This window comes from Sesamum indicum, linkage group LG6 (assembly GCF_026168435.1).
Source record: "Sesamum indicum cultivar Baizhima isolate 11 linkage group LG6, ASM2616843v1, whole genome shotgun sequence".
NCBI classification, from domain to species: Eukaryota; Viridiplantae; Streptophyta; class Magnoliopsida; order Lamiales; family Pedaliaceae; genus Sesamum; species Sesamum indicum.
Genome location: NC_142662.1, coordinates 19,169,247 through 19,194,276, shown reverse-complemented (window position 1 = coordinate 19,194,276; position 25,030 = coordinate 19,169,247). Strand labels below are relative to the sequence as shown.

Sequence of the window (25,030 nt, the reverse complement as noted above, 5' to 3'; positions counted from 1 at the left end):
AATTGGCTCCATAACTCAAGGAAATTTATCAGCTTCAGATTATTATGCCAAGTTAAAAAGATTGTGGGATGAACTTACATGTCTTAATCCATTACCACAATGTGATTGTAAAGCATCAAAGGCTTGTGGTGATTTTAATTTCACTACTCAACTCATGCAGTTTTTAAATGGATTACATGAGAGCTTTGATCATGTTAGAAATCAGATTTTGATTATGGAGCCATTGTCTAATGTTAGTAAAGCTTACTCAATGGTATTGAGAGTTGAAAAGCAGAGGGAAATAAACACAGAAAATACTGATTCTATACACAACATAGCTATGCAAGTGAAAGAAATTAAAAGAACTACAGGTTTTAATCCAAGAAATGCCAAAAAAAAGAAAAAAGAATGACAGAGAAGTAGAATATGGTATGCCAAGAATGTGGCAAGACTGGTCATCTCAAAAGCACATGCTTTGAGATATATGGTTATCCTGATTGATACAAAACCCTTGTTAAAAAGAAGAAAAGTCAGGGTGGTATCAATCAAGCATTCAATGCAATAGACAGTGATAAACCTGTGATGACTGGAGCTGGAGATGCAATGAACAAGAAAGATATTTTAGACTTGATCAAGATGAGTTTCAAAGACTCATCACAAAAAACAATCTCATCAAGAGTCCTTTTGATCAATTCTCGAGTAATCTATTACCTAAACCTCCTTGCATTTTCTTGGATAAAAGTATATGGATTATGGATAGTGGAACTTCTAACTATATGTGTAAAGATCCTAACCTATTCCATTCCTTTACACAATTGAATGCTGAATCTTTTATCTATTTAGCATATGGTTCTAAACAAATAATCAAAGGGGTTGGTGATATAGCATTATTAGAAAATTTGAATATAACAGCAGTACTTTATGTTCCGAGATTAAAACATAACTTACTGTCTGTTAGTAAGATATGTTGTAGTAATTCTATGTCCTTTCTTTTTACTGACACTCTGTGTATCTTGCAGGACCTCAGGATTAAAACAATATTTGCAGTAGGAAGATCCATAGGAAAGCTATACATTCTAGAGCCAGCATCCTTTACTAAAGATGCTATTAATTCTTTTAAAAATGAAGTGGATCATTCTTGCTGTTTTTTTTTTGTGAATAATGATTTCAATTTATGGCATAAGAGATTGGGTCACTCCTCTGAAAATGTAATGGCACATATCCCTTTATTGACTGAACATCATGACAAAGAACATGTTTGTGATATCTGTCATTTGGCAAAACAACACAGGTTGCCTTTTGCACCTACTGAAACTAATGCTGCTGAAATTTTTTATCTTCTCCACATAGACTTGTGGAGACCTTATAATCAACCTTCTATATCTAATTGTGTCTATATGATGACAGTGGTAGATGATTATAGTAGGAGTACATGGACTTTCTAGATAAAACATAAGATGGATACCTTATCATTGCTCATGTTTTTCCAGAAAAGTGTTCTTACTCAATACAATAAGAGAATTAAAACTATTAGAACTGACAATGGAAGTGAATTTTTGAGTAAAGGTTGTCAACAATTCTTTAAAGATGAAGGGATTATACACTATAAGACATGTGTTTATACTCCACAACAAAATGGTGTAGTTGAGAGAAAACATAAACATCTTTTACAAATTGCAAGAGCTTTGATGTTTCAAGCTTCCTTACCTTCAATCTTTTGGATTGAAACAATTCTAATTGCCACGTACATTATAAATAGACTACCTTCAGTTGTTTTAAAGTGGCAAACCTCCTATGAAAAACTATATAACAAGCCTGTTACTTATTTAAATATGAAGGTTTTTTGATGTCTTTGCTATGCCACAAATACTCAACCGCTTAAGTCCAAATTTGATCCTAGGGCTCTAAAGTGCATTTTCATTGGATATGCTCATGGGCAAAAAGGCTATAAACTCTTTGACATAGAGAATAAAGTCACATTAGTTAGCAGATATGTGGTGTTTTATGAAAATGAGTTCCCATATAAAAGTGAACTTATGGATCCTACAGATTATTCAGTTCCTTTGTCTTTAAGTGAACATAATGAAGATATGTTTTTAGATACTGATATCTTGAATAAAAAGGAGGAAGATCAACATAATGATGATATGATATCAGTTCCAGTACTTAGAAGATCAGGTAGGATCACATCCAAACCTACTTGGATGTCAAATTTCATATGCAATTTTTCTGAATCTCATGAAAGTACCACTGTATCTTCTATTTCTGAAACATATACTAGTTTTGTGACTTCTATCTCACCTTTTCAGGAACCATTTACATATGAGGAAGCGACATCAAAACCTGAATGAAATAAAGCAATGTAGTCAGAGATTAAAGCTCTAGAAGATAACCATACATGGGATATAACTCCACTTCCACCAGACAAGAAACCTATTGGTTGTAGGTGGATTTTCAAGATAAAATTCAAACCAGATGGATCACTTGACCGACATAAAGCTAGGTTGGTAGCCAAAGGCTACAACCAAATAGAAGGCATCGACTACCTTGAAAGTTTTTCTCCAGTTGCCAAGGTTGTTTCAGTCAGGACACTTATTGCACTAGCAGCCTCAGCTGGATGGGAGTTACACCAACTAGATGTGAATAATGCGTTCCTTCATGGGAACTTAGATGAAGAAGTGTACATGGAACCTCCTAAAGGTTATGTAGTCCCAACGGGCCATGTCTGCAAGCTCACGAAGTCCATATATGGGCTCAAACAGGCATCCAGATAGTGGAACTGCGAGTTCACCTTGAAGCTGAAATTTTTTGGCTTCATACAATCCAAAAACGACTACTGTTTGTTCACTAAAACCTCCCCTCAAGGCTTTCTCGCATTATTAGTTTATGTTGACAACATCCTTCTTGCAGGAACATCATCAACACTTATTGGTGAGGTGAAACACGTTGTTCACCATCAAAGATCTAGGACCTGCTAGGTACTTTCTTGGAATAGAAATTGCTCGAGCATGTGAAGGGATCACACTTACACAAAGTAAGTACATAACAGACATTATCAAGGACCTGAAATTGACAGAAGCTCGAGCTGCCAACACTCCTCTACCACCTGGAATTAAACTTAACTCTACCTCAGATCAAGCACTGTCGCATCCAGCCACTTACAGGAGACTTGTGGGCAGACTCCTATATTTGAACTTCACCAGGCCAGATATTTCGCATGTTATGCAACAGTTAAGTCAATACCTACAAGTTCCATGCAAAAACCATATGGATGCAGCTACACATGTGGTTTGATATTTGAAGGGGTCACCACACAAAGGTCTATTTTTTTCTGCAATTGCTGGTTGTGATATCACTACGTACTGTGATGCCGATTGGGCATCTTGTCCAGATAGCAGGCGATCATTAACAGGGTATTGCATCTTCTTGGGGAAGGGCCTGATATCTTGGAAAACCAAGAAACAAAATACAGTCTCCAGGTCTACAGCTGAAGCAGAGTATAGAGCAATGGGGTCAACTGCTTGCGAATTGGTGTGGATTGTATCCTTAATTAAAGACTTGGGATTTCAAGTTCCTCGTCCCGTTCCTTTTTATTGTGATAATCGAGCCGCCTTGCACATTATCAGTAATCCCGTGTTTCATGAAAGAACAAAACATCTTGAAATCGATTGTCATTTGGTTCGAGATCATTATCAGTCTGGATTTCTTGCACCTACTCATGTGTGGTCCAAGGATCAATTGGCGGATATCTTCACAAAGACTTTAACCGGTCCTCTGTTTCATAATTTACTTGACAAGCTGGCTTTAATTAATTTTACAGTAAGTCCAACTTGAGGGGGGATGACAAAAGTGAAGCACCTCAGTAGCAGAAATATGGAGCTTGAAGACTATGAATAGTGCACAAACAAGCTAAGGCATGAAGAAGTTGCTACTTGCAGAACAAATGGCACTAACACCTTAGTTAGTGAATAACACTTTTATTAGAGCCTCCCATTACGTTTTTAACTCAGACACTCATAGGTGCTTTTCCTAGCTACACGTTTCTAAAAGTACATTGACCATTTTAGTTTTGGGTTTACTAGCTATTGTAGAAGTGGTTATGAATAACCACTTTTTCTTTTCTATTTGATGTATATATACACAGAAACTGCAGCAACTCTGTATCAGTTTTTCTTCTTGATTTGAATGAGAATGAAAGTTTTATTTGAGAATTACTCTTCTTGACATGTTTCCCCAAAAGTTCATTTTTGCACATGATTTTCAAAAGTATTATTTATTTTTTGAGTCAAGGAAAAAAAACTTCCATAATTTCTTTGAACTCTCACTCTTTCTTTAAAAAAATAAAAATTATATAAAAAAGATAACCATTTCCACAAAATATTTATATATCACTTTTATTCATTATAAGAAATATAATATTTAACCATGATTTAAAAAACTGTCATTACCCACGATCGTACAATGATTATTGACTTTGATTTTTACAACGGTCGTTAAAACTATGGTAAAATTCTTTGGTAATCATAGTGACAAAATTAAGGTTCTAGTTCTTTTAAAAATTATAATATATAATCACTTAACAGAGTTATGACAGGCATTCTTCCAATTGATTAATTACTTAACTAGTCGTTTTCAGATAATATGTATTTTCGAAATAGTGCAAAATTTCAACTTCATCAATCTATTCAATAATTTCTATTTTCTATTACATCCTCGCAAGGAGTGTTTGCAATAATTTGTATGTCTCGCGTACATTGTTACTAGCGATTTCTTTTAGGGTAAACTATATTTTTGCCTTTTAAATTATACTTATTTTTATATTTTGGCATCGAATTTTTTTTTTGTGTTAATTTATCATCTCAATTTTGTGAAAATTGCACTTTGTCGTAGACGATCATTTTTTGTGGATTTTTTTATCAATAAAACATCATATGTTGTGCATATGTGAAATTATCACATCACATAACTCTTAAATATCACATGTGCACTACATGTGATGTTTTTTCAACAAAAACTTGGTTAAAAAATAGTTATAAATGTCAAAATGAAAAATTTTATAAGTTTAGATGGTAAGTTGATACAAAAAAATTTAGATGCCAAACTGTTAAAAGCTTATAGTTTGGATGGCAAATGTAATTAACCCTTTTTTATGGGGGAAATAAATTGTCCAAAGAAATTGTAAATTTAGCTATAGGGATTTATGGGGGGAATAAATTGTAAATAATAAAAAGCTGGTAGTCATTTAAAGTAAACTATTGTAAAGATCCAATTAATAACACAGAAGATGAATATCTTGCAAAAATCAAACGCACATCACCGTATATACGTGATGTACAAAAGCTTATTATTATACAAATACGGTCCAAAATTATGAAAATAAGTGAGATAAAATAACAGCTCTAAGGGCAGAACACGACTCTGTAACTAGTACCCGGCGGGCAAGTGAAAGTGCTAGTCGGATCATCCTCCGGATACGTGAACACGTCCCTGCACCTCAGCTTGAAGAATCTCGACAAATTCGTCGGCCGGCACGGCCCCGAGTGGCAGCAGTACTGCGTCGTTTTGTACACCGTGCAGGGGTTGTGGCACCCGCCGGGGGTTTTCAGCTCGTTGGGGCACTCTCCGGTGATATCCGCTGAGCATCTGATGGGTCGGGTGCACCCGTTTGTGGTGGGCCTGAATTCCATCGGCACGTTGAACCCTTCGAGAACAGAGATGTCGTAGTAGTCCTTATGCCCGAATGAGTTGAGCCCGTATTCGGCAACGGTGTGGGGCGCGGACCCGTAGGATTCGCACCGGAGCTGCCCGTTGCAGTCTCCCGTCAGGCAGCTGCCCCGGCCGGATGCGTCGAATGTGCAGTTGGTTCGGGCCCAGATTTTGGCTAGTTTTGGGCCGTTGGGAAAGCCGATGGTCCAGGTTTGGCCGGGGTCGAGGCGGCGGCCTCCTCCGGGGACGGCGGCGGGCCAGAGGGTGTAGGGGCAGTTGTTCTGGATGTTGAAGATGATAGCATGGGTCTGGAGGAAGAAGACGGGGAGGAGAAACAGAGTGATGGCTTTGGGGAAATTCATTTTGGACAGTGTGTGTGTGTGTGTGTGATTGAGATTTTATAGAGTTATGAAAGAGTTTTTGTTCGAAAATTTCAAATTGTTGATCATGTGATGAGTTTGGACTTTCTTGTTTGCTTTTGGACGAGTCAAGAGTTGGGTACGATGCTTTTGCCGTGGTCTTAAAAAAAATATATAATTTAATTTCGTTAAATTTAAATTAATTATATAGTATATATAGTATAATAGATGTATAATTTTAAAAAAATAATTAATTATATGATAAACATATCACTTTTACTCTGTGGTTGATTTAATTAAATTAAACTTGATTTAGATAAGAGTTTAATGTAGTTTTCACCTTTTTCTCTTTTTATAATTAGTTTCCAAGGGAGAAAGGTTTTTTGTTGTATTTTAAATAATATGGGTGGTTTTTGCCTATAAATATAACATATGGGGGGTTTCATGCTATTTTTCTAAAATACAGGGGGTGTTATGCAATTTATCTTAATAATTTTCCTTCAATTTGTTTGTTATGATTGAAAAGAGAGTATATGTTAACCATTTCTCTTATTTTATATCAAAAAATAAATAAATTACTAAAATAGTTTTAGTATGTAAAACATTTAAAAATCTTATCAGAAAAATTATTCATTAAAGAAGAACGAAATTATATTTTATTAATAAAAATATTCAGCAAAATGGGCATTCTACATTTATTATAAACCAATCAATTTAAATAAAATAAAAGTTACTACCAATGATCAATGACGTAGTAGTTTTTCCAACGATTTAAGTATCTCTTTCTCAAAAATTATGTACTAATATTATGAGCGGAAAGACAAAAAGAATTTGAAATAAATTATATATATATATATGTTATATACTTTTTTTTGTTTTATATTTTCACTTCTGCCACCCAATTTTAAACGCAAAAAAAAAATTAAACTCCAAAAAAATTCAATATATATCTAGTTTTCCATAACCAAACACCATAGCTACAATAATTAAAAACCAGTCATGATTGAGACAACTTTCAACCTTAGCAAAAACGATTGAGGATGAAATATGTACTCACTACTATTTACATGTGATAAATAGATGAAAGGCTATAAATTCTTGGCGCCGGCGGCGCAACCCCCCGCCATCGCCGCCGCCCCCACCACCACTTGATTGCGATTATAACATTGACTTTGTTTGCATGCAAAAAGACGATATTCCGCAGCAGCCAACCAATTATTTATTAATTTATTTTCCAATCTTATTTGCAGTGTACCTAACCAATTATATAATTGGAAAAATAAAGCCCACACACTTGACCCCCTAATTTATGTATTTTATTGCTTGAGTTTGAATTTTTAAAAGTGCAATTTTTTTTATTTATCTGCATTAAAATATATGAGTATTTATCATATTTTATATAATATTAGTATAGAATTTGTCTTATGTACAATATTAGTATAGAATTCGTGTTAATTATATATATCTTTTTAACTAAATATTTGGACAAATTACAATGATCTTTCTTAAAGTTTTTGAGGTAATTACGAATACTCCCTTGATTCTGATAAAATTATATAATTTTTGGATGGAGGTATGAAATATTAAGTTTGGCAGATGTGATTAACCCTTTAATATATATATACATAAACAGATATAATTAGAAAAATTAATTTTGAAATGAAATATAAATAAATAAAAAAATTTATAGCCAATGAGATCTAACTCAGTTGGTGCAGCTAAGGCTCCATGATATTAGAGGTTATGAGTTTAAACCCTACTTTGTGCGTGGGATATTATTTCTACGTTGGTATGATATAATATTTTTGTTTATTTTTAATTGAAATCTTAATCTCTTGCAACTACTCTGCAAGAATTAAGGGATATGCATAAATCATTGTAATATTAAGAAATGTAAGAGCAACCAATTAAAATTTTTCATTGCAATTAAATAATTCAAAATTTTAAAAATTGAGAATTCAGTCAAAATCAAATTAATGTAGTCCAAAAATGTTTTTGCTATATATATAGATTTATATTATTTTAGTATACTTTATAAACTAGTTAATTAAATAGTATTTATTATTAGAATTATTTAAATAAACAAACAAACAAAAGAAAAGCACGTAGCAGAAGTAGATAGATGTCAATTTCTCCAACCTTTTCCAAACCAGCAGCCCTCTATCCCACTTTCTTATCATACACAAATATTATATTCATGTGTGTATCAGATGCAGTCTTAATTTTAACTTTTAATTTTGGGATAATTCTGTCGTGTTTCTCTAAAATTTGATATAATTATACGTAAATTTATTATAATTTTAAAAATTATATTTAGTATATTTGAAATTATTTTCGTGTAATAAACAGCTTCTTCTTATGTTAAAATTCACTAAATTTGTTTATATTAACAAAAAAGTTTAATAAAAAATATCATATGTACCGCCGTCGATTTCCAACTAATTCATTATAGCTCAAACAAACTTTTATAAGCAAACTACACGTGTACATCTTCACACTCCAATATACGTGAAGAAGTACATCTTCACCCTTATAAGGGTAATTTGGCCATAAAAATTTATTAACCTACAATAAGTCAATCAGGCGTATGTATGAATTTATATTGAAATACTTTGTTAGTATCAGTAAATTCAACAAATTTTGATTAATGAGAATCTATTTGTTAGACGAAAACAATTTTAAGAGTACTAAATATAATTTTTCAAATTACATGAAATTTACGTATAATTACACTCTATTCATGTAATTTCAAATGTCTATATCTAATAATGACAACCATTACAATCATATATTAATCATTAATATCAAATAATTATATTTAATCAACACATATTATTAAAGTAGAATAACGTCCCATATGTCATTGGGATTCGAATCCATGACTTTAAAGTCATATGGCCTCAACTTCCCTAATTGAACTAACCCTCATAGAAAAAAATAAAATTATAGTGAATAGTATAGATATAAATAAATTAATGTTCACCTAAACTAAAATATTTTATGAAAATCTGACTTAATTATCACTCAAATTATATAAATACTTCATGTCCCGTAAATTGGCCAAGTTCTTCGATCTGATTGAGATCATCAGTCAAAGATTTATTTTTAGTTTTATAATAAGTTCTTAAATTAGTTGTTAGATTGGGATTGATGGGCCTATATGTATTTTTTTAAGAATATTACGAAGGTCTAATAATATAATTGTATTCATTATATTATAATTTAATGTTTTCATAAATAAAAACCACTTTAAAAAAAAAACAATTATTTGGAGTATTTTGGTTTAGTTTTGAAACAGTAATTAAAATAAAATATTATTATTAAAAATATTGATTTTTTACACTAAAATCCGATATAAAACACAATCACACTACAACTTACACAAAATCGAGAACACATATTTTCCGCTACAAATTGAAAAGGAAAACATACTTATAATAGTTTTTTGTTTCGTTATTTCTTTCAAACATAATCAGCGGTTCGAATTTTGATCTGGAATTATAAATGTATTAGATCAGTTTTTGAATTTATATGCACATACAATCAATTACATAAAAAATAAAAAATTAAGGCGAGAAAAAAAAATCATTCAAGAGCCTATGCTCGAACTAAGAAAGTATTAGTTTGGATCAAAACGTATCACAGACGAAACTAATATTTGAATATTACGATAATTTACAAAATATGTCTCAATTTGAAATACATACAATATTACAAAATAATAAGTATGCATCATACATGCAATTATTTTCCAATTATAATGTAGGATTTTTGGACAAAAATAATGATTATTAAGTGAAAGAAATATGTAATATTATATTTCATGTCATTTTCCCATGCCCATGCTCATAGTCTTATTTTCAGCTTTGAGTTAGGTAGGTATATTAACATATCTTGAATACCTGTCCGTCAATGTGTAGTGTAAATATGTAAATAATTTGAACACGTAAATCTATTTATTAGAACGAAGCAAATTTTAATAATATTAAATGTAATTTTTTAAATTATAAAAATTTATATAAGATTATATCAAATCTCGAGAGACGAAAATATAATTATCCCTTTAATTTAAGACGAATTCTTATCAATAAGTATAATTCGTAACATGGAGATAATTGTGGTAAAAATAAAAAGAAAAAAACAAAATAGATAAAGTAGAGGAACGAAAACGACGGGCCGAAAGCCAAGCATACGCTTCTCGAAGCTAAAAAGGCTACAAATTATTTAACTATTTTAAAGTAAATTATAACGACTTTCTTTGAGATTTATTATAATTATAAATATATATTTGTTATTTAAAAATTTATAAATGCTTCCCTCAAATTAAAGGTCGTTTAATAAATATTTTCTTATAATGGGTTGCTACGAGGATGTATTTATTAGACGATCATTAATTTTTAAAAAATATTTATAATTATTCAAAAAACAAAAGAATATTTATTATTTTTTCGGTAAAGGTAATTTTCATTAAGGAAAAGAAAAGTACAGTAGTACAATACAACTTGTTTTCTCAAAAGGCCAAGGAATCCACCATAAGCGGTAAAGCGCACAATTGCTTATAGCGGTATTCTATACTAAGAATCTTCTGTTGCACATTTCGAACCATCAGCACACCCACAGTGCATGTATCTCTATATACTCCATTAAATCACCTAATACTGTGCTCATGCTAAATTAAAAAAAAAATTATTAATTATGATAAAACGCAAAAGAGCCGTTGTGCATGCGCATGTGCCCTTGATGCTGCTGGTTAGGTGGAGGGTTTAGGTTTTTGCCTTCACGTGTTTTCTGTTATTTTTTTTTCTTTCTTTGTAATAAAGTTTTTATATTTATTTTTACTATTAATATAAAAATAATTAATTTGCTTTTATGTTTTGCTAATATAATAGAGTCAATGTTTTTTAAAAGACTACAATGGATACTAATGTGATATCAAATTCTATTTTCTTAAAAATTAAGAGTATTGTTTATAAATATTTACTAATATATCATTGTGTGCAAAGTCGCGTTTTATTATTGGGGTAAATTACATAAAAAACTCTTGAGATAAGGTACAGTTATACGTTCTCTATTTTTTGTAAAATTATAAGTACATCCTTTAAGAGGATATCGACATAATTTATTTTATACGGTAATTTGTAAATTTTTGCTCTAGAGAATGTATCAATATAGATTATTCATTGTTGGAAATACAATCTCATTTTTTCACCTCCACAGCATGAATTGCATGCTTCCCCAAGTCTTCTATGTCAATTTGAGTCCATCTGAAAAAAATGAGGCATTATTAGTATATTACCATTTTTTTTTTAAAATTATGGGTAAATTACAGCGACTTATTTTGAGATTTGACATAATTATGAATACCTTTTTATTGTTTGAAAAATTACAAATTACCCCTAACATTTGATGAAATTATGTAATCATTGGATGAAAGTATGAAATTATCAACTTTGCCCTTATTGTATTTTTTTAATTTTTTTTTGGAAAAATTAAAAACTTATAAAAAAACGAATGGGATGGATGGTAAAATTTTAAAAACCTAACGGATTATGCTAATTGTTGGACGACCATTAAAATCAAGGGTATTTGTAAATTTTCAAACAACGAAGGAGTATTCGTAATTATGTTAAATCTCATGGGAGATTGTTGTAATTTACCCTAAAAATATTTTTCATCAAGCTTTCAAACTTAATATTGAGGATGTTTGCATCTGCTTAAAATATGCACTTATAATTTTATTCTTGAAAAATATAATTTATAATTTTTATTTTTTAAATTAAGTCGACTTAAGTTCAAAAATTATAAATAGTTCATTACCAAATTATTGGTATAATGCAAAACTTAAACTATTTTTCAAAATATTCAAACTTCAATTAGTTAATTTATTGAAATTTGAATAAAATGAAGCTAATTGTTGAACATACGCTACATCAAGGGTAACATAATTTCTCAAATAATGAGGAGTTATTTGTAATATATCAAATCCCATGGGAACTCGACGTAATTTATCCTATTTAATATTGATATATTAACACGCCATCATCATGTGCAAAAGCCATACACGTAAAATTTTATGAAACTTTTTTCTCGTAAGTGTGGTAATGAAATCCCAACCTAATACATCTCGTTTGATATGATTCTGATACCACGTTAAACGACCACCATATATAAAATTTTAAATAATTGGCGATGAAAATTATTTAATATTAATTATATCTTAACAATATTACAAATAATAGTGATTGTGTCAGCACTAGTCCAAACTATAAAACTATGGGTGCAAAATACTAATAATAATTTGCCATTTTTAATTAGAAAAATAAAATCCAGATATGAATATTAATTAGGGCTTTAAATATCCAATGAGACCCGTTACGGATTTTCATTTTTAATTTTCTCTCTCTTAGCTGTATGTTCAATCTTTGGTGTTTCCCGCTACTTCGTGTCACTCTTTTAACTCTTCCTTCTCTCTCGTCACCGTTTCTTTTCATTAAACCCTAAGTTCTACTGCTCGGTTATTCTCTCCACCGACCGACCTGCCTTAATCTGTACCTGCATTTCATTTTCATTTGCTTTGTTTTTTTTTTTTTTTGTTTAATTGTATATTTGATGTTGGTTGTACGTTTTGATTGACGGTTCCAGATCAACAGAGGATGGATTGAAGTGGCTGATGGGAGCTAGGTGAATGACCTCTTCTCCTAGTGTGTTGTTTTATCATTTGCTTGTTTCTGTGTTTTCGAGTCTTGGTTTCATTGAATTCGTGGAACGGAATGCCGCTTCGTTTTTGTTTGAGTGGTCGGTGGAGTGTGTGGATTCGAGGATGTGCATTTTGGTGATCTGATTTTGAAGATTTTGGGAATTTGAAACGAGGGATTCTGTTTTGTTTTATAAAGATGCAGTCTTTCGTCGACATTTTATGTGCAATCGTAATTTTTTGACGCTGGAGTGACTGAAACCCGTAAGTTCAGATGTTAAGTTTGATTAGTTATTTTTGTAAAAGTTCAAAATTTTTGGTTAGTTTGATTGATTAGTTTTCTGCTTTGTTTTTGCAATTTTGTGTAGTTTCACCTGTGCATTCTTCCATTTTATCTTTCTGCTTGCTTGTGAATGTGCAAGCGTGATTTAGTTATTAATTCTCTAATTTGCTTCGATTTAGTTTTATGTGTCTAATTTGTTTTTTTGACATAGAAAAAAGGATTTCAGCATTATTGAATGGTTTATTATTTGGATCGGTTTTTTTAATAGGCTCAGGAGTCAGAAATGTGAAATTTTTGCATATATCTGATTGATTTTTTGTGATAGCCCGTGGATTTGATTTTGTGGTTAATTTGCTTGATTTACTTTAACTTATGTGAATATTATTATGAATGTACCCGCATTTCTTACTGAAGATTAGGATAGATCACCATGAGAAGTATCTTATGATAAAATTTGGTTTATGTCAAAGATTGGTGTGTGCATTGGGGTGGGAGTCATGGTCCAAGTCAAGAAGGAAGCATGTACACCAGAGTCAACAAAAGAAGTCCGATTGGCTTCATCTTCATTTTCTGAGAGCAGTTGTGATACCATTACTCCAATATCTTCCTCTGATTCTGGGTATGCATATGAAGTTCGATCGATCTTATGTTTCGTACTAAAACTATCAGAGCTTAAAATTGAACTTAAGGATATCACTGGATTTGGATTAGTTATTCTTAAAAAGATATGGTTCTAGGTCTTTACTGGAATATTTTAAAAAATTTCAATCTCTTTGCTTTCCTTTTCTTCTTCACATGTAGATTCAGTGTTTACAGACGTTCTGGTCCGGCCAGACGTTCCTCCCAAGCAGGCTGGACAAATGAAGAGGTACATGTCTAGATTACAAAATTTGACTGTGGCTGAATTTGATGATTGTTCTGAAACCATTTATAAAATCTTCAAATTCTTTGAACATCTAGATTTTCTGGATTAGAAATGTTACCATTGGTTTTGCTGGATATACAATGCTGACATTGACCCTTGAAGCTTTATTGGATTAGGCATTTTTTTTGTTTCTTAAGCGCCGTGTGTATGATCTACCATTTTGGATAATTCTGCGGACCCTTTGCTATTATTGTTGAGGCTGAAAGTGGATTTATTACAAAGGGAGAGTTTTAAATGCAACGAGGAAAGTAATGTGTGGGACACAACTTGAAATCTGGTTTGAGTAAATCTTGATGTGTTGGTGTTACACAGAGAGACTATATTATTGATTTAGAGGTATTCAATGTTTTGGCAGGATAAGCTGCTCACTGAAGTAGTGCAAAGGTTCAATGGTAGGAACTGGAAAAAAATAGGTGAGTTTGCATTTTCTTATTGGTGGCTGCCCTTTGCATGTCATTTCTTCGACCAGTTCTTTTTTGCTGTAACTTTCATAAACATATTTCTGTTCCTTGATGGTCTTGCTTTATAATTCATGGAATCAGGTTGCTTTAAGTTCAACTCTTAGTGCTTAAACGTTTTTCTTCCCTGTTGGTTTTCAATGAACTCTTAATGTAGTTTGCATTGTTCCTCCGCCCCTTAAGCTGTAGAGAACTATTTGGTTATAGAAGCCCTTGATGAACGTGTCTAATAACACGGGCATTGTTTTACTTCTGGTGTCTTAACAACCCTGATGGATGAAAGAACAAAATCCAGTGTAAAAAGATCGTAAGCAGTTGGTTCGTATCAGTATGATGCTCTGTAATCTGCATGAGCGTCAAAATTAGCCTCTTAGCTTCAAACAGCGTTAATTTGATCTCTCTCATCATATCATAGTCAGTTCATATATCATATGGTAGAAATTTCTATTTATGATATGGTGTTCTTCAGTTGTTGCTCCCAACTTGGTTTTGTTGACTGGTTGACCTTTTCTCTTCCCCAGCCGAATGCATGTCCGGAAGGACAGACGTTCAGTGCTTGCATCGTTGGCAAAAGGTCCTTAATCCAGCCCTGGTCAAAAGCCCTTGGACGAAGGAGGTATAGAATAGTTCTATTCATTGCTCTCATTGCTGCATAACCGCGATAAAAGGTTAAATAGTGTGTGTGATGACTGTAATAATTGATACTCAATATTTGTACTTTTTCTTGTCTGAAACACTAGGAGGATGATTGTATTATCGAGTTAGTTGGGAAGTATGGCAGTAAGAAATGGTCCACTATTGCAAAGTATTTACCTGGTCGCATCGGAAAACAGTGCCGGGAAAGGTGAGTAATATGCATTTTATTAATAAAAGATAAAATGTTGTAATCAGTTTACTTTGGTAAAGTGAGAAACTACACAAAGATTTGTATAATTAGCCTGCAAGTATGTCCTTTTAGATGCTTGCTCACAGTTTACCAGGTTGCATTGGCAACCACTGACAAGAAAGGTGCTGGTTTTCTATGCTTTATAAATTAGTAGTTTAAAATGTTAAAATGTTTTATACAGGAGAGAGCAAGTTATCGAAGATTTGGCTCTTCTGAGATCCTGAGAAACACTAAAGTTAATCTCTTATCAGTTGTTGAATAGATGTTACCATGCCGTGAGATGATTTCTCAACTTGTACTGCAGTTAGCATATTGCTTCATCTCAAAAGAAATGCAGAATGCAAGTTCTGTGGATTTCGTTTCCCCAATTGAATAAACTTACATGGAATCATCATGTTGAAAGTTATTGATCATGTGTTATAAAAGACAAATAATCTATATATGAGAATGACTTTCCTATGATTCTTTGACATCCCCATTTCTGCCAAGATCATAAATCCTTTTTTTTTTTTTTTTATTGCGAATAATGGTGTTTGAGGTTAAATTTGCTATATATATTTCCTTTTTGAAGAACAGGGAGTAGGTAATACTCGTCTGCAGTTAAAAGTGCTTGTTATGGTCATTTAAATTGGCTTTGTTGCAAGTTACGTAGTACATCTGCAGTTCATGTGCTAATACTTATGATGTGTAATCTTCTCTCCGTTTTAAGATCTGCTCTATATGATCGTGCAGGTGGCATAATCATCTTGATCCAGCAATAAAAAAAGATGCATGGACTGAAGAGGAGGAAGCAATTCTAGCTCACTACCATCAAGTGCTTGGTAATAAATGGGCAGAAATTGCAAGGTTTCTACCTGGAAGGTATCTATTATAGTTTATTTCCATAGAAGTACTGCTGGAGCATTTCTAGCATGTTTATTAGCAAGATTGGTGTTTACTTGGATGGTGCTGGTAAACCTTTTCTTCTTTTTGTGCTTTTATTTGATTGTTGTAAATGCATGGTAAACATTCTGTTTGGTGATTCTCTACGATACATGTCATATTTCTTCAAGATATATTGAAGTAACCAAGAAGTTGCGTTTCACCTTTAGTGTACTGATGGGGTTTCTTTGAGGGGTAGGTTTTCTGAATCTCCAAATTGAAACTATCATAATACACTTGTCCATTGAACTATGTGAGCTTACGTGTAAATTTCTCATAGTTTATTGAGGCAATATTTGCTTTTGAAATGTTCTAGTTTTCTGCATTTCGTTTTGGTTTTAATTTCCCTAAGCAATTTTAAACACAGAGTTCCTGTCCTTGTGATTATGATCATGTTTGTGTGTGTTTGGCCTATATTAAGGTTTTCTCTTGATTATTTAATCTGCAATAGCTTTTATTACTTACCGTCATTGGTTTCCTAATTAAGTATGTCTCATCTGTAGGACTGACAATGCTATAAAAAATCACTGGAATTGCTCAGTAAAGAAGAGGCCTGATTTAAACTTGCCTCGTTTCTCTGCCCTGAAAGTGCAAGGAAGTACATCTCCAGATACGTGCAATGATGAAGAAAAACAGGGCACCAGCTGTAGAATCACCGATACTCTTGGTGAAACCAGGAACTTTGGGCAGAAACCGGCTCCAGAGAAAACTGATGGTGCCTGTTCAACAAACTTGGTCCTTGGAAATGCTAATTTCCCGGGTGATGGTTCAGAGACAAAACCTGCTTCCCTTAAAATATGCAGGTCTCCTGAAGGAGAGAGAAATCTTATAGAACCCCTGGATGGGGATCAGTTCGGTCAATTTTCTAGCATTACAAGTGATAGTTCTGGGGAACTACTCACTGCCAATGCCGATAAAACAAGTTCAGTGAACCCTCTGTCAACTGACTCATTGAATTATACCATGGATGCACACTATCATACTAGGAAAGACCATGCCGATCCTGATGTTCGTCCAATTATATGTGCAAGAATGTTTGACTCTCCTAAAAGGCCTAGGTATAGTCCATGTGTCACAGACGACAGATCTGATTGTTCTCCTGTTGATACCTTTTTAAGTTTGTCATTATGTGGATCTAGTGATGAGAGTCAAAAGGCTGAAAAAAGAAGCAGAGTCTGCAAAACCCCTCCTTTGGTGGATCAGAAAGGTTGTGGCTTCTTGTGTTATGAGCCACCGCAGTTGACTGATTTAGATGCTCCGAATTCTAGCCGGAGTACCGGCATAGGCAAAGACATTGAGCGTACTGGCCTCGAGCTTTTTCATTCATATCCAGGTAACCTGTCTCTGAGCCTCTCTAGTAATGATGGTAGTCCAGAATCTTTGCTGAAGAATTCAGCTATGAGTTACAGAAATACTCCTTCAATCATAAGAAGAAAAACTATTACAGAACCGGCAAGTGGAAGTTACTCTGGTAGTCTCAGCAATTCGATGTGTTTTATCTCATGTGCTTCTACTAATAAAGGGGCTAATGGCTCAAACTTGGTAAGCGAAAAAGGTTGCTTGCATTGTAAAGATTCCACATCTGGGACATCAGTTAGTGGACAAGCTTTGGAGAGACGCCTGGAATATGCATTTGATTTGGAATGGGATTCAACCACTGCTAGACGTTGTACTCCTGGGTCTACAACTCCGTCATCAGAGCTTAAATTTGATGCCAAATTGATGTTGACTCCATGATTTGATTCAGTGAGTGAGTTCAATATTCAGTTGAAACTTTCATGATATTTTGGCTTTAGCTTTTTTGCTCTGATCAGGCGTTGCTATCATTTTCATAATCATAGTTGGCCTGTGAATAATTTGCTATGAATTAAATTTGAAATTGATATTAGGTTAAATATGCTCCTCAAAGATTTTATCATGCTTACCTGGCTTTCGAATGACTGATTAGAGCCTGCTTACTGGTGCTGAAAAGGCACACATATATGCATTCCTATCTTCATGTTCTAGGCAAAACTTTTATCTTTCCTTCTTGGCATATAGCAAAAATGTAAGGAGACTTCTAATATTTGATTGTTTGCCTAGAAATTCTTCGCATTATGTTGCTGATGTGTGCCCGTTGCATGACTCAGCTCCTTCCACATGTTGTATAGCTTTCAATTGAGGCATTTAATGCTTGACCTGTGATGTATATTTAGATGAATATCCATTGTTCTTGTTTGTTTGTCTGCTATCATTCACACACCTTTATAAAGTTGTGTTTGTTCGCTTTCCCAGGAACTGACCGTTCCCAGCTCTGTGCTTGGTTCCTGTCATTTTTGTTAGGTTCAATACATACTATCATTATACAGCAGAAAGACCAGCTGATGTATGTGCAATAAATAAAGGTACATGTATAAATTTTTTTATATTTTATCCAAAAAATGATGCATTTATGCTCTTATATCATCACTGCTGGTTGAATAGCTATATTTTGTTGATTGCCTCGTACATGGGTGATTATTTCAGAAGTCATTCTCACACTTAATACATTTGACATTCTTATTGTGTTTCATGCCCTCAAGACATTGTAAATATCCAACTATGTATTCTGAAATAGGAAATAAACAATATATATTTTACACTTCACGGATGTACAATCTTATTCTGACTAAGGTTTTGTGGATCATATCCTGAATTCGAAGATCTTTGGTAGTGTGATAATTTTTTTTCACCCTTTTACGCATCCTTAAAGCCACTAGTTGATAGTGGAGTAGTATCACTGATATCTTTGCATGTCGGGTGTTATTGTGTTATTGCGTGCATCAAGAAGTTTGTTCCTTGGTAGCTTTCACACAAAACTAATTTCCTCAAGCTTTTTGTCTAACAACAGGGCTGCGACCTCCAAATTAATACAAAAGGTGAGAGAATAATGAAGGTCTGGATACATCTGCGAACAACTGGTATTCTAGTGGCGCAGGAACAGAATCATACAACATGTCTTGCCTTTAGTCATACTTGTTGACCCCTCCATCGCTGGTCTTTTATATGAAAGGAAACGTTGAGCATAAAAAGCTCCCAACTTTCAAGTGTCAAATGCTAGTTGTTCTCTAATAATTCCTGGATATTAAGGTTCCAGGAGGTGCTTTAATCACTATTTGCCTTCTTGTGAATAGAGAATAATAAGAACATCTCCAGTCATTATGACAAAGTATGTGGGAATTTGGATTTATTTGAAGGATACCACATATTTGTTGCTCTATAATAGGTTATATGCCTGTTAGTGAACATTCGGCAGGACCAGAAAAACTAGCTGATAAGCACGAAGTCAAAACCAGAGGCAAGCAAAACATTCTTGGATTGCAAATTGTGGTTCAGGGTGTCGCAAGAAATGAAGCATCCTAATTTTCTGACATCTTGTGTTTATCTTGGTAATATGTTCTAACAGTCCTATATTTGGCCAATTTGGAGTTGTACTCCTGATGTTGAGTTACATTTGCATCTCTGTAAGTGATTCAGGGCAATATAGTTTCATTTCATAATGAACGAGACGTTTTTCTATGAAGCGTGCAATGCTGAACATGATGTTTTTCTTGTAGCGCACTTTTCTTGATTTTGCCTAGACAACGACATTGTAGCAGCTGCAAATCTCACTGTTTCCTAATCAATTATTGCAACTGTAATATTTTAAGTAATCCAACTGGAGAAACAGTTGGCACCTCCTGCAGACATTCACTCAACTTTCTTCTTTCCTATCTAATATGATCTTAAATTTCAGCAGCAGTTGGGCACTACAGAACAAAACAAAGAGTTATCTATAATAAGGTCACCTTACCAAAATCCTTTCAGTTATAACTTATTACAATGGCCAAATCACTTGAGACACCAAACTTGAATAAAAACGAGACATCTTTCTTTTTAAAATATGTAGACTGTTGACCAAATTGTTGGATAACTAATCTGATAGTTCACCTACACAACCTTGCAAAAGAAGAAAGGAAAGAACATGAAACAAGACAGAAGATGTTGCACTTACAGCCTGAGAGGTCAATGTCAAGAACTAGTGTTTCACCAGCTGCAGCCTATTCATCTCCACAGCCACGGCCACCTCTGCCAACGCCGTCACCATCCTCATTTTCAGCTGCTTCCACAAGATGGAGCTCTCAGCCTCCAACTCAGACAGCCAACCTCTCCCTCCGGTTTCTGGCGCTCGTTCTCTCCTTTGCCGCTGCCCTCCAACTGGCTGCAATATCACCAGCTACCGCCAAGTTCAAAAAGCACTCCAACAGCTTCTGTGATTACCCTGAGTTAGTGTAAGAACCAAAAGAGAGAAAATAGCTTGAAGATCCCATAAGGGATATTAGTCTTTTAACACAAACTGTTTACAGGTACTGCTTCACTGTGAACATCTGGGGATTTCTTTATGCAGCCTATCAGTCGTTCAAAGGTATTTGTGACGTTGCACATAGAGGTATTTTCGTTTCAGACATGGTATCCGACTACATCAGCTTCATTTTTTACCAGGTAATTCTACTTGGATCAGTGTAGTTCTTTCGTTTATTTATATATCTAGGACAGTCAATGAACCGAAGCTGGTTAAGAGTGAAATTTTTAATTAAGACTTTATATAGTTCTTGTCTGAATGTTAGGGCTTGAATTGGCTCTGGGCTGTCTTGGAAAATTAATATATTGTATATTTATGTATCAAGTATGTAAATTCATCATATTTAAAGTTGAGCAAATCTTATTCATCAATTTACTTATGCAGAAAATTGGTGTTCTGAGGGGAAATTCAGTTCAACAATTTTTTATTTTAGTATAGTAGTATTTTGATTTTTAACTATCTTAAAATACTTTGAGATTGTTAATATTTTATTGGTAAGTTAACTTTATATAAACAATTATCAAAACTAAAAAAATAAATAAAATCAGGGTGGCTTGAAGCTCATTTTAGTTTCCAAATCAGGACTCAACTTTGCATAAAAGAGTTTGAACAAGTTTCATGTCTTGAAAAAAGAAATATATTCATATAGCATGAAGCTAGATTGACTCGCTCATTTTGGAGACACCCTACAACTAACCTTCTATTTCTGAGACGGAGAAGATATGTCGATTGTTCTCTCTGTTACTTGTTCCAGAAATTTTCAAGTTATCTTAATGTCCAACGTGCAACAGTTGACAGGATACCTGGTTGTCTCAGCCTCTTCTGTAGCTGTACCAGTTATCCAACACATGTACAATGGAACTTCACTCAGGAAGGCAGCTACGGTTTCTGTATGCATGTCTTTTGCTTCATTCCTGGTTATTGCAGCTAGTGGAGTACTGTCTGGCTACAGATTATGTAAGAGGATCATGTGGTGATACCACTCATCAAGCACAAACAGTCTGCTAACATTCCATGTATGGTTAACCACAAATTGGAACAAAGGTAGGACATTGAGTAAAAGGTTTCTTTCCCCCTGGAAATGATCAAAGTCATATATGTTAGAAATGATTCCTTCTACCTAGTTCAAGTCTCAAGTAGCATCCATCCTAACTATGTTGCAACAAGTCATTGCAAAGTCAGGAACAAAGTTTAGATGGGGGTTATAACAACCTAGAATTGATAATGTTGCCCCCTTTTTGAATCTTATTTGTCTTCTTATATAATCAGAATATGTATCATCATCCCAGAATCTCAGGATTCTGGCTCCATTAAGCATATTGTATATAATAAGGATTGCTACATAAAGGACATATTCATATAAAAGGGGAACCATAACTCAGAACATTTTCACTAACGTGCAATAAAACAGAATAAATTCATTGCTTGATGTTGTTATCTCATCATTTAAAGAATTTCCAATAGGGACTGTTGCTCCATTGTGTACTGCTCTAGTAGAGAATATGAGAAATACGTTCTTGATAATCATGTGATAAAACTAGCTCCAACTGTATACAAATTTTTTCCAAGATTTTGACCTTGTTATGATACTAAATATAAGTTTTACGTCATGCCCGTTTTCTATTTTATGGTATTAATTGTGTGTGGTATGAGCCCTTAATCTACTTAAAAATGGCTTACCACCTACCTTTTTCGCTTACACTCAAACTTAAGTTCAGCTTAACATTTGTGCACTTTGTCTAGTGTTAGGCTTGGTATGCAAAATTCTCAAGCCCAGTGTGTGAGCGTTGACCTCAAACTCACTTGAGCTGCTAAATAGTCTAATCTATGTGCAAACAATCTAGTGAAAGTATCTAAAATACTGTTAATAGGAAATTATATAATCAAACTCAAAAACAGTAGGACTAGCTAAGAAGAAGAAAGCTCAAAAGTTCTCCTCATCACAAGATTATCATAAAATAAAGAACTCAACTACCGAGTAACTTTTACAGTTTTTTGTCTTCATTAACAACAAGTTTTCCCTCTGCAAACTCGCAAGACTGGATAGCAACCCCAAGCTGCTTCTGCATCTTCTTCACAACAAAGACTTCTGGCTCCTCGCAGATGGTGACCACAGAGCCTTTTCTGCCAAGCCGCCCTGTTCGTCCAGCTCGGTGTGCATAATGGACTGAGTCAGTAGGCAAGCCCAGATTAACTACAAGATCACATTCTGGTATATCTAATCCTCTAGCAGAAAGTTCATTGGTCAATAACACCCTCACATCCCCATTCCTGAACCTTTTTAAGATGGTTGATCTTGCAAGCTTGCCAAGATCCCCATGTAGCTCTGCTGCTTTCATTCCACGAGCCTCTAACTTGAAGACGGCATCTTTTAGCTGTCTGGTTTGGTTCATGAAAGCAATGACACATTTTGCATCAAGTGCATGTATGCATCTTCTCAACATGTCCACCTTGTGTTGTATCCTTGTAACAGAGTAATAGTGTGTCAGAGAAGGTGGTAGGCTCTGAACTGGGGCTTGATTCTGCAAGTTTGAACCGGAATCGGAATGAGATGGTGTTTCTGACAGCCTAGTAGGATCAGGAGCAGTGACAGATTCAAGTGGGACAACGCTTTTGGCTTGGACAAGAAGTGGATCAGAACCCCAACTCCTAGCCGCTCGAATAACTGAAAATGGAACTGTTGCAGAAACCATTATAGTCTGACGTTCAGTTCGCCTAGCTTTAGAACCATTCATTATATTTTTACTTGCACCAGATCTCCTACCAACATGCTCCAGAATGCGATGCATATCCTCCCTAAAATTAAATGCAAGGAGTTCATCAACCTCATCTAAAACCAAATACCGACAGCTATGCGTATGAAGCTTCCCTGCTGCACTGATTTCGGCAATCCGTCCAGGTGTGCCCACGACGATTACCGGCTTGTTCTTTTTAAGTGCCTCTTCCTGCCTTGACTTGTTCGCACCTCCAACAAGTTGTTGCACCAATCTCTTATCTGCAGGTCCAAGTAGCTTTTCAACTTCCCTCACAATCTGCATCCCAAGCTCCCTTGATGGGGCCACAACCACTGCTTCTACATCCATCTTGTTCCTAGGTTCATCATTCTTCTTGAGTGGCCCAATTTCAGAGAGAATAGGAAGAAGATATGCTAGCGTTTTTCCTGAACCTGTGTAGGACTGAATGACAACATCATGATCCTTAAGAATAGTGGGAATTGCTGCAGCCTGAACATCTGTTGGAACTTTATAGCCTTCCTCCTCTAACCTTTCAACTAACAAGGGAGGAAGGCCAAGCTCGGAGAAAGATTTCGCAGCAAATGGGGCCAATGCCTCTATATCAACTCTCTCTTTCTTTTTAAATGCACTAGTTTCTTTAGGGCTAATTTTCTTTTCTCTTCTTTTAGGGACCTCTACGGTGGAAGTCCCATGCTTAAGTTTGTTTTTGTCATTTCCCCGAGTCGACTCAATTTCACTCTTGAAACCAAGACTTGCGAGAGTGAGAGTCTCACTCTCATTAGCCCGACCAAAAAACCGCACGCTGCTGTATAATGGAACTACACGCGAAAATCCACAAAATTTTCGTGATGATAAAGTATCACCTACAAGAAGCAGCACCCTGGTTGCAGCAAAAGCAGGCATTTTGCGTCCTGACGATTCAATGAGCGACAAAGTAATCAACTCCGTTCACTTCACTGCCACTGGTCGGCTTGAAAAGTGAAAGAAGTTGTTGAAATTGCAAATCAAATTGCACACTCAATTCTGCAGCATCATCTGCGTGGAATCAATTTCTGGGCTTCTTCTGAAATCAAGAAAGGAATAAGCACAGTACACATAGAAATGCAGACTTATACGAAGAACATACAAGATTGATTGGAAAAGAATCCAGTCAGACCATTCACTCGTAGAGCTAAGTAATTTAGATTAGGGGATGCCTACTTCCACTTACCACTCAGGCATTCTATCAAACAGCTACAATTCAAGATGCAGTTATCATAAAAACTGAAATAGCGCATATGTGTGTTCCTAAAGCAAAAACAAGTCTTTAGAGTGCGTGTGCCACTGTGTTCTGTGTGTGTGTTTCTGTGTGTGTGTGAGAGAGAGAGACCTTTAGGAGATGATGATAGAATGGAGGCAGAACAGATTATCTGAACAAATCCTGTCCGTAGTTTAAATGAAAACCTGAAAAGATTTTAGATGGATGAATAATTTGCACTGAGCCCCCTAAACTTTTAGGTAACTCAAAATAAGGTACCAGATTTGTTGTGAATTGAAGCCAGAGGTATAGTATTTTAGGGTTAAATACACTTTGTCCCGTTAAATTATTTTGAGCTAACTTTCACTCCAGTAAATTGATTGTTTGGACAAAATTATCCCTCATACCATTTATAATTAGGTTAATTACATCGCCCTTCCCTGAAGTTTGATGTAAGTCTATAATTTCTGTCCAATAATTATAATAT

The 25,030-nt window shown here is 34.4% G+C and overlaps 4 protein-coding genes and 1 long non-coding RNA gene across 15 annotated transcripts; 2 read left to right on the top strand and 3 right to left on the bottom strand.

The window, feature by feature from the left end:
- Nucleotides 1-5,220: 5,220 nt before the first annotated feature.
- Nucleotides 5,221-6,099, bottom strand: LOC105164124 (protein P21). The gene has a single exon (XM_011082698.3). It carries the CDS (start codon nucleotides 6,045-6,047, stop codon nucleotides 5,379-5,381), a length of 669 nt encoding a protein of 222 aa, XP_011081000.1. The 5' UTR covers nucleotides 6,048-6,099; the 3' UTR covers nucleotides 5,221-5,378.
- A 6,340-nt stretch (nucleotides 6,100-12,439) lies between these two features.
- LOC105164125 (uncharacterized) lies at nucleotides 12,440-19,748 on the top strand. 7 transcript variants are annotated; one of them, XM_088881108.1, is made up of 11 exons: nucleotides 12,440-12,592; nucleotides 12,687-12,725; nucleotides 13,492-13,640; nucleotides 13,823-13,889; nucleotides 14,302-14,359; nucleotides 14,926-15,020; nucleotides 15,145-15,248; nucleotides 16,023-16,151; nucleotides 16,715-17,957; nucleotides 18,486-18,595; nucleotides 19,081-19,748. In XM_088881108.1, the coding sequence occupies exons 3-9, from the start codon at nucleotides 13,519-13,521 to the stop codon at nucleotides 17,946-17,948; spliced, it is 1,809 nt and encodes a 602-aa protein (XP_088737234.1). In that variant the 5' UTR covers nucleotides 12,440-12,592; nucleotides 12,687-12,725; nucleotides 13,492-13,518; the 3' UTR covers nucleotides 17,949-17,957; nucleotides 18,486-18,595; nucleotides 19,081-19,748. The 7 variants fall into 7 exon arrangements, with proteins under 7 accessions (XP_088737234.1, XP_088737237.1, XP_088737239.1 ...); XM_088881111.1 differs by having other exon boundaries at nucleotides 12,444-12,725; nucleotides 18,503-18,595; XM_088881113.1 differs by having other exon boundaries at nucleotides 12,444-12,725; nucleotides 16,715-17,961; nucleotides 18,534-18,595.
- LOC148787888 (uncharacterized) lies at nucleotides 14,912-20,709 on the bottom strand. 2 transcript variants are annotated; one of them, XR_016065727.1, is made up of 3 exons: nucleotides 20,574-20,709; nucleotides 20,224-20,479; nucleotides 14,912-15,052 (listed from the first exon to the last, which is right to left on the bottom strand). It is a non-coding gene; the product is annotated as an uncharacterized LOC148787888 (long non-coding RNA). The 2 variants fall into 2 exon arrangements; XR_016065728.1 differs by lacking the exon at nucleotides 14,912-15,052 and having other exon boundaries at nucleotides 19,986-20,479.
- Nucleotides 20,183-22,042, top strand: LOC105164126 (CASP-like protein 4A4). Its single transcript, XM_011082701.3, has 3 exons — nucleotides 20,183-20,500; nucleotides 20,576-20,711; nucleotides 21,363-22,042. Exons 1-3 carry the CDS (start codon nucleotides 20,211-20,213, stop codon nucleotides 21,546-21,548), a joined length of 612 nt encoding a protein of 203 aa, XP_011081003.1. The 5' UTR covers nucleotides 20,183-20,210; the 3' UTR covers nucleotides 21,549-22,042.
- A 388-nt stretch (nucleotides 22,043-22,430) lies between these two features.
- Nucleotides 22,431-24,811, bottom strand: EMB1586 (P-loop containing nucleoside triphosphate hydrolases superfamily protein). 4 transcript variants are annotated; one of them, XM_011082703.3, is made up of 2 exons: nucleotides 24,676-24,811; nucleotides 22,431-24,369 (listed from the first exon to the last, which is right to left on the bottom strand). In XM_011082703.3, the coding sequence occupies exon 2, from the start codon at nucleotides 24,207-24,209 to the stop codon at nucleotides 22,557-22,559; it is 1,653 nt and encodes a 550-aa protein (XP_011081005.1). In that variant the 5' UTR covers nucleotides 24,210-24,369; nucleotides 24,676-24,811; the 3' UTR covers nucleotides 22,431-22,556. The 4 variants fall into 4 exon arrangements, with proteins under 4 accessions (XP_011081005.1, XP_011081007.1, XP_011081004.1 ...); XM_011082705.3 differs by having other exon boundaries at nucleotides 22,431-24,366; nucleotides 24,676-24,756; XM_011082702.3 differs by having other exon boundaries at nucleotides 24,517-24,727.
- Nucleotides 24,812-25,030: the final 219 nt, after the last annotated feature.

What these genes read in the sequence shown, in the direction of transcription:
- LOC105164124 (XM_011082698.3), bottom strand. Translation starts at nt 6,047, where the DNA reads ATGAATTTCCCCAAAGCCATCACTCTGTTTCTCCTCCCCGTCTTCTTC.
- LOC105164125 (XM_088881108.1), top strand. Translation starts at nt 13,519, where the DNA reads ATGGTCCAAGTCAAGAAGGAAGCATGTACACCAGAGTCAACAAAAGAA. An exon ending in ATATCTTCCTCTGATTCTGG is followed by an intron (nt 13,641 to 13,822) that starts GTATGCATATGA and finishes CTTCACATGTAG; the next exon opens with ATTCAGTGTTTACAGACGTT. An exon ending in AAAGCCCTTGGACGAAGGAG is followed by an intron (nt 15,021 to 15,144) that starts GTATAGAATAGT and finishes CTGAAACACTAG; the next exon opens with GAGGATGATTGTATTATCGA.
- LOC105164126 (XM_011082701.3), top strand. Translation starts at nt 20,211, where the DNA reads ATGTTGCACTTACAGCCTGAGAGGTCAATGTCAAGAACTAGTGTTTCA. An exon ending in TGTGATTACCCTGAGTTAGT is followed by an intron (nt 20,501 to 20,575) that starts GTAAGAACCAAA and finishes AACTGTTTACAG; the next exon opens with GTACTGCTTCACTGTGAACA. An exon ending in TCAGCTTCATTTTTTACCAG is followed by an intron (nt 20,712 to 21,362) that starts GTAATTCTACTT and finishes AACGTGCAACAG; the next exon opens with TTGACAGGATACCTGGTTGT.
- EMB1586 (XM_011082703.3), bottom strand. Translation starts at nt 24,209, where the DNA reads ATGCCTGCTTTTGCTGCAACCAGGGTGCTGCTTCTTGTAGGTGATACT.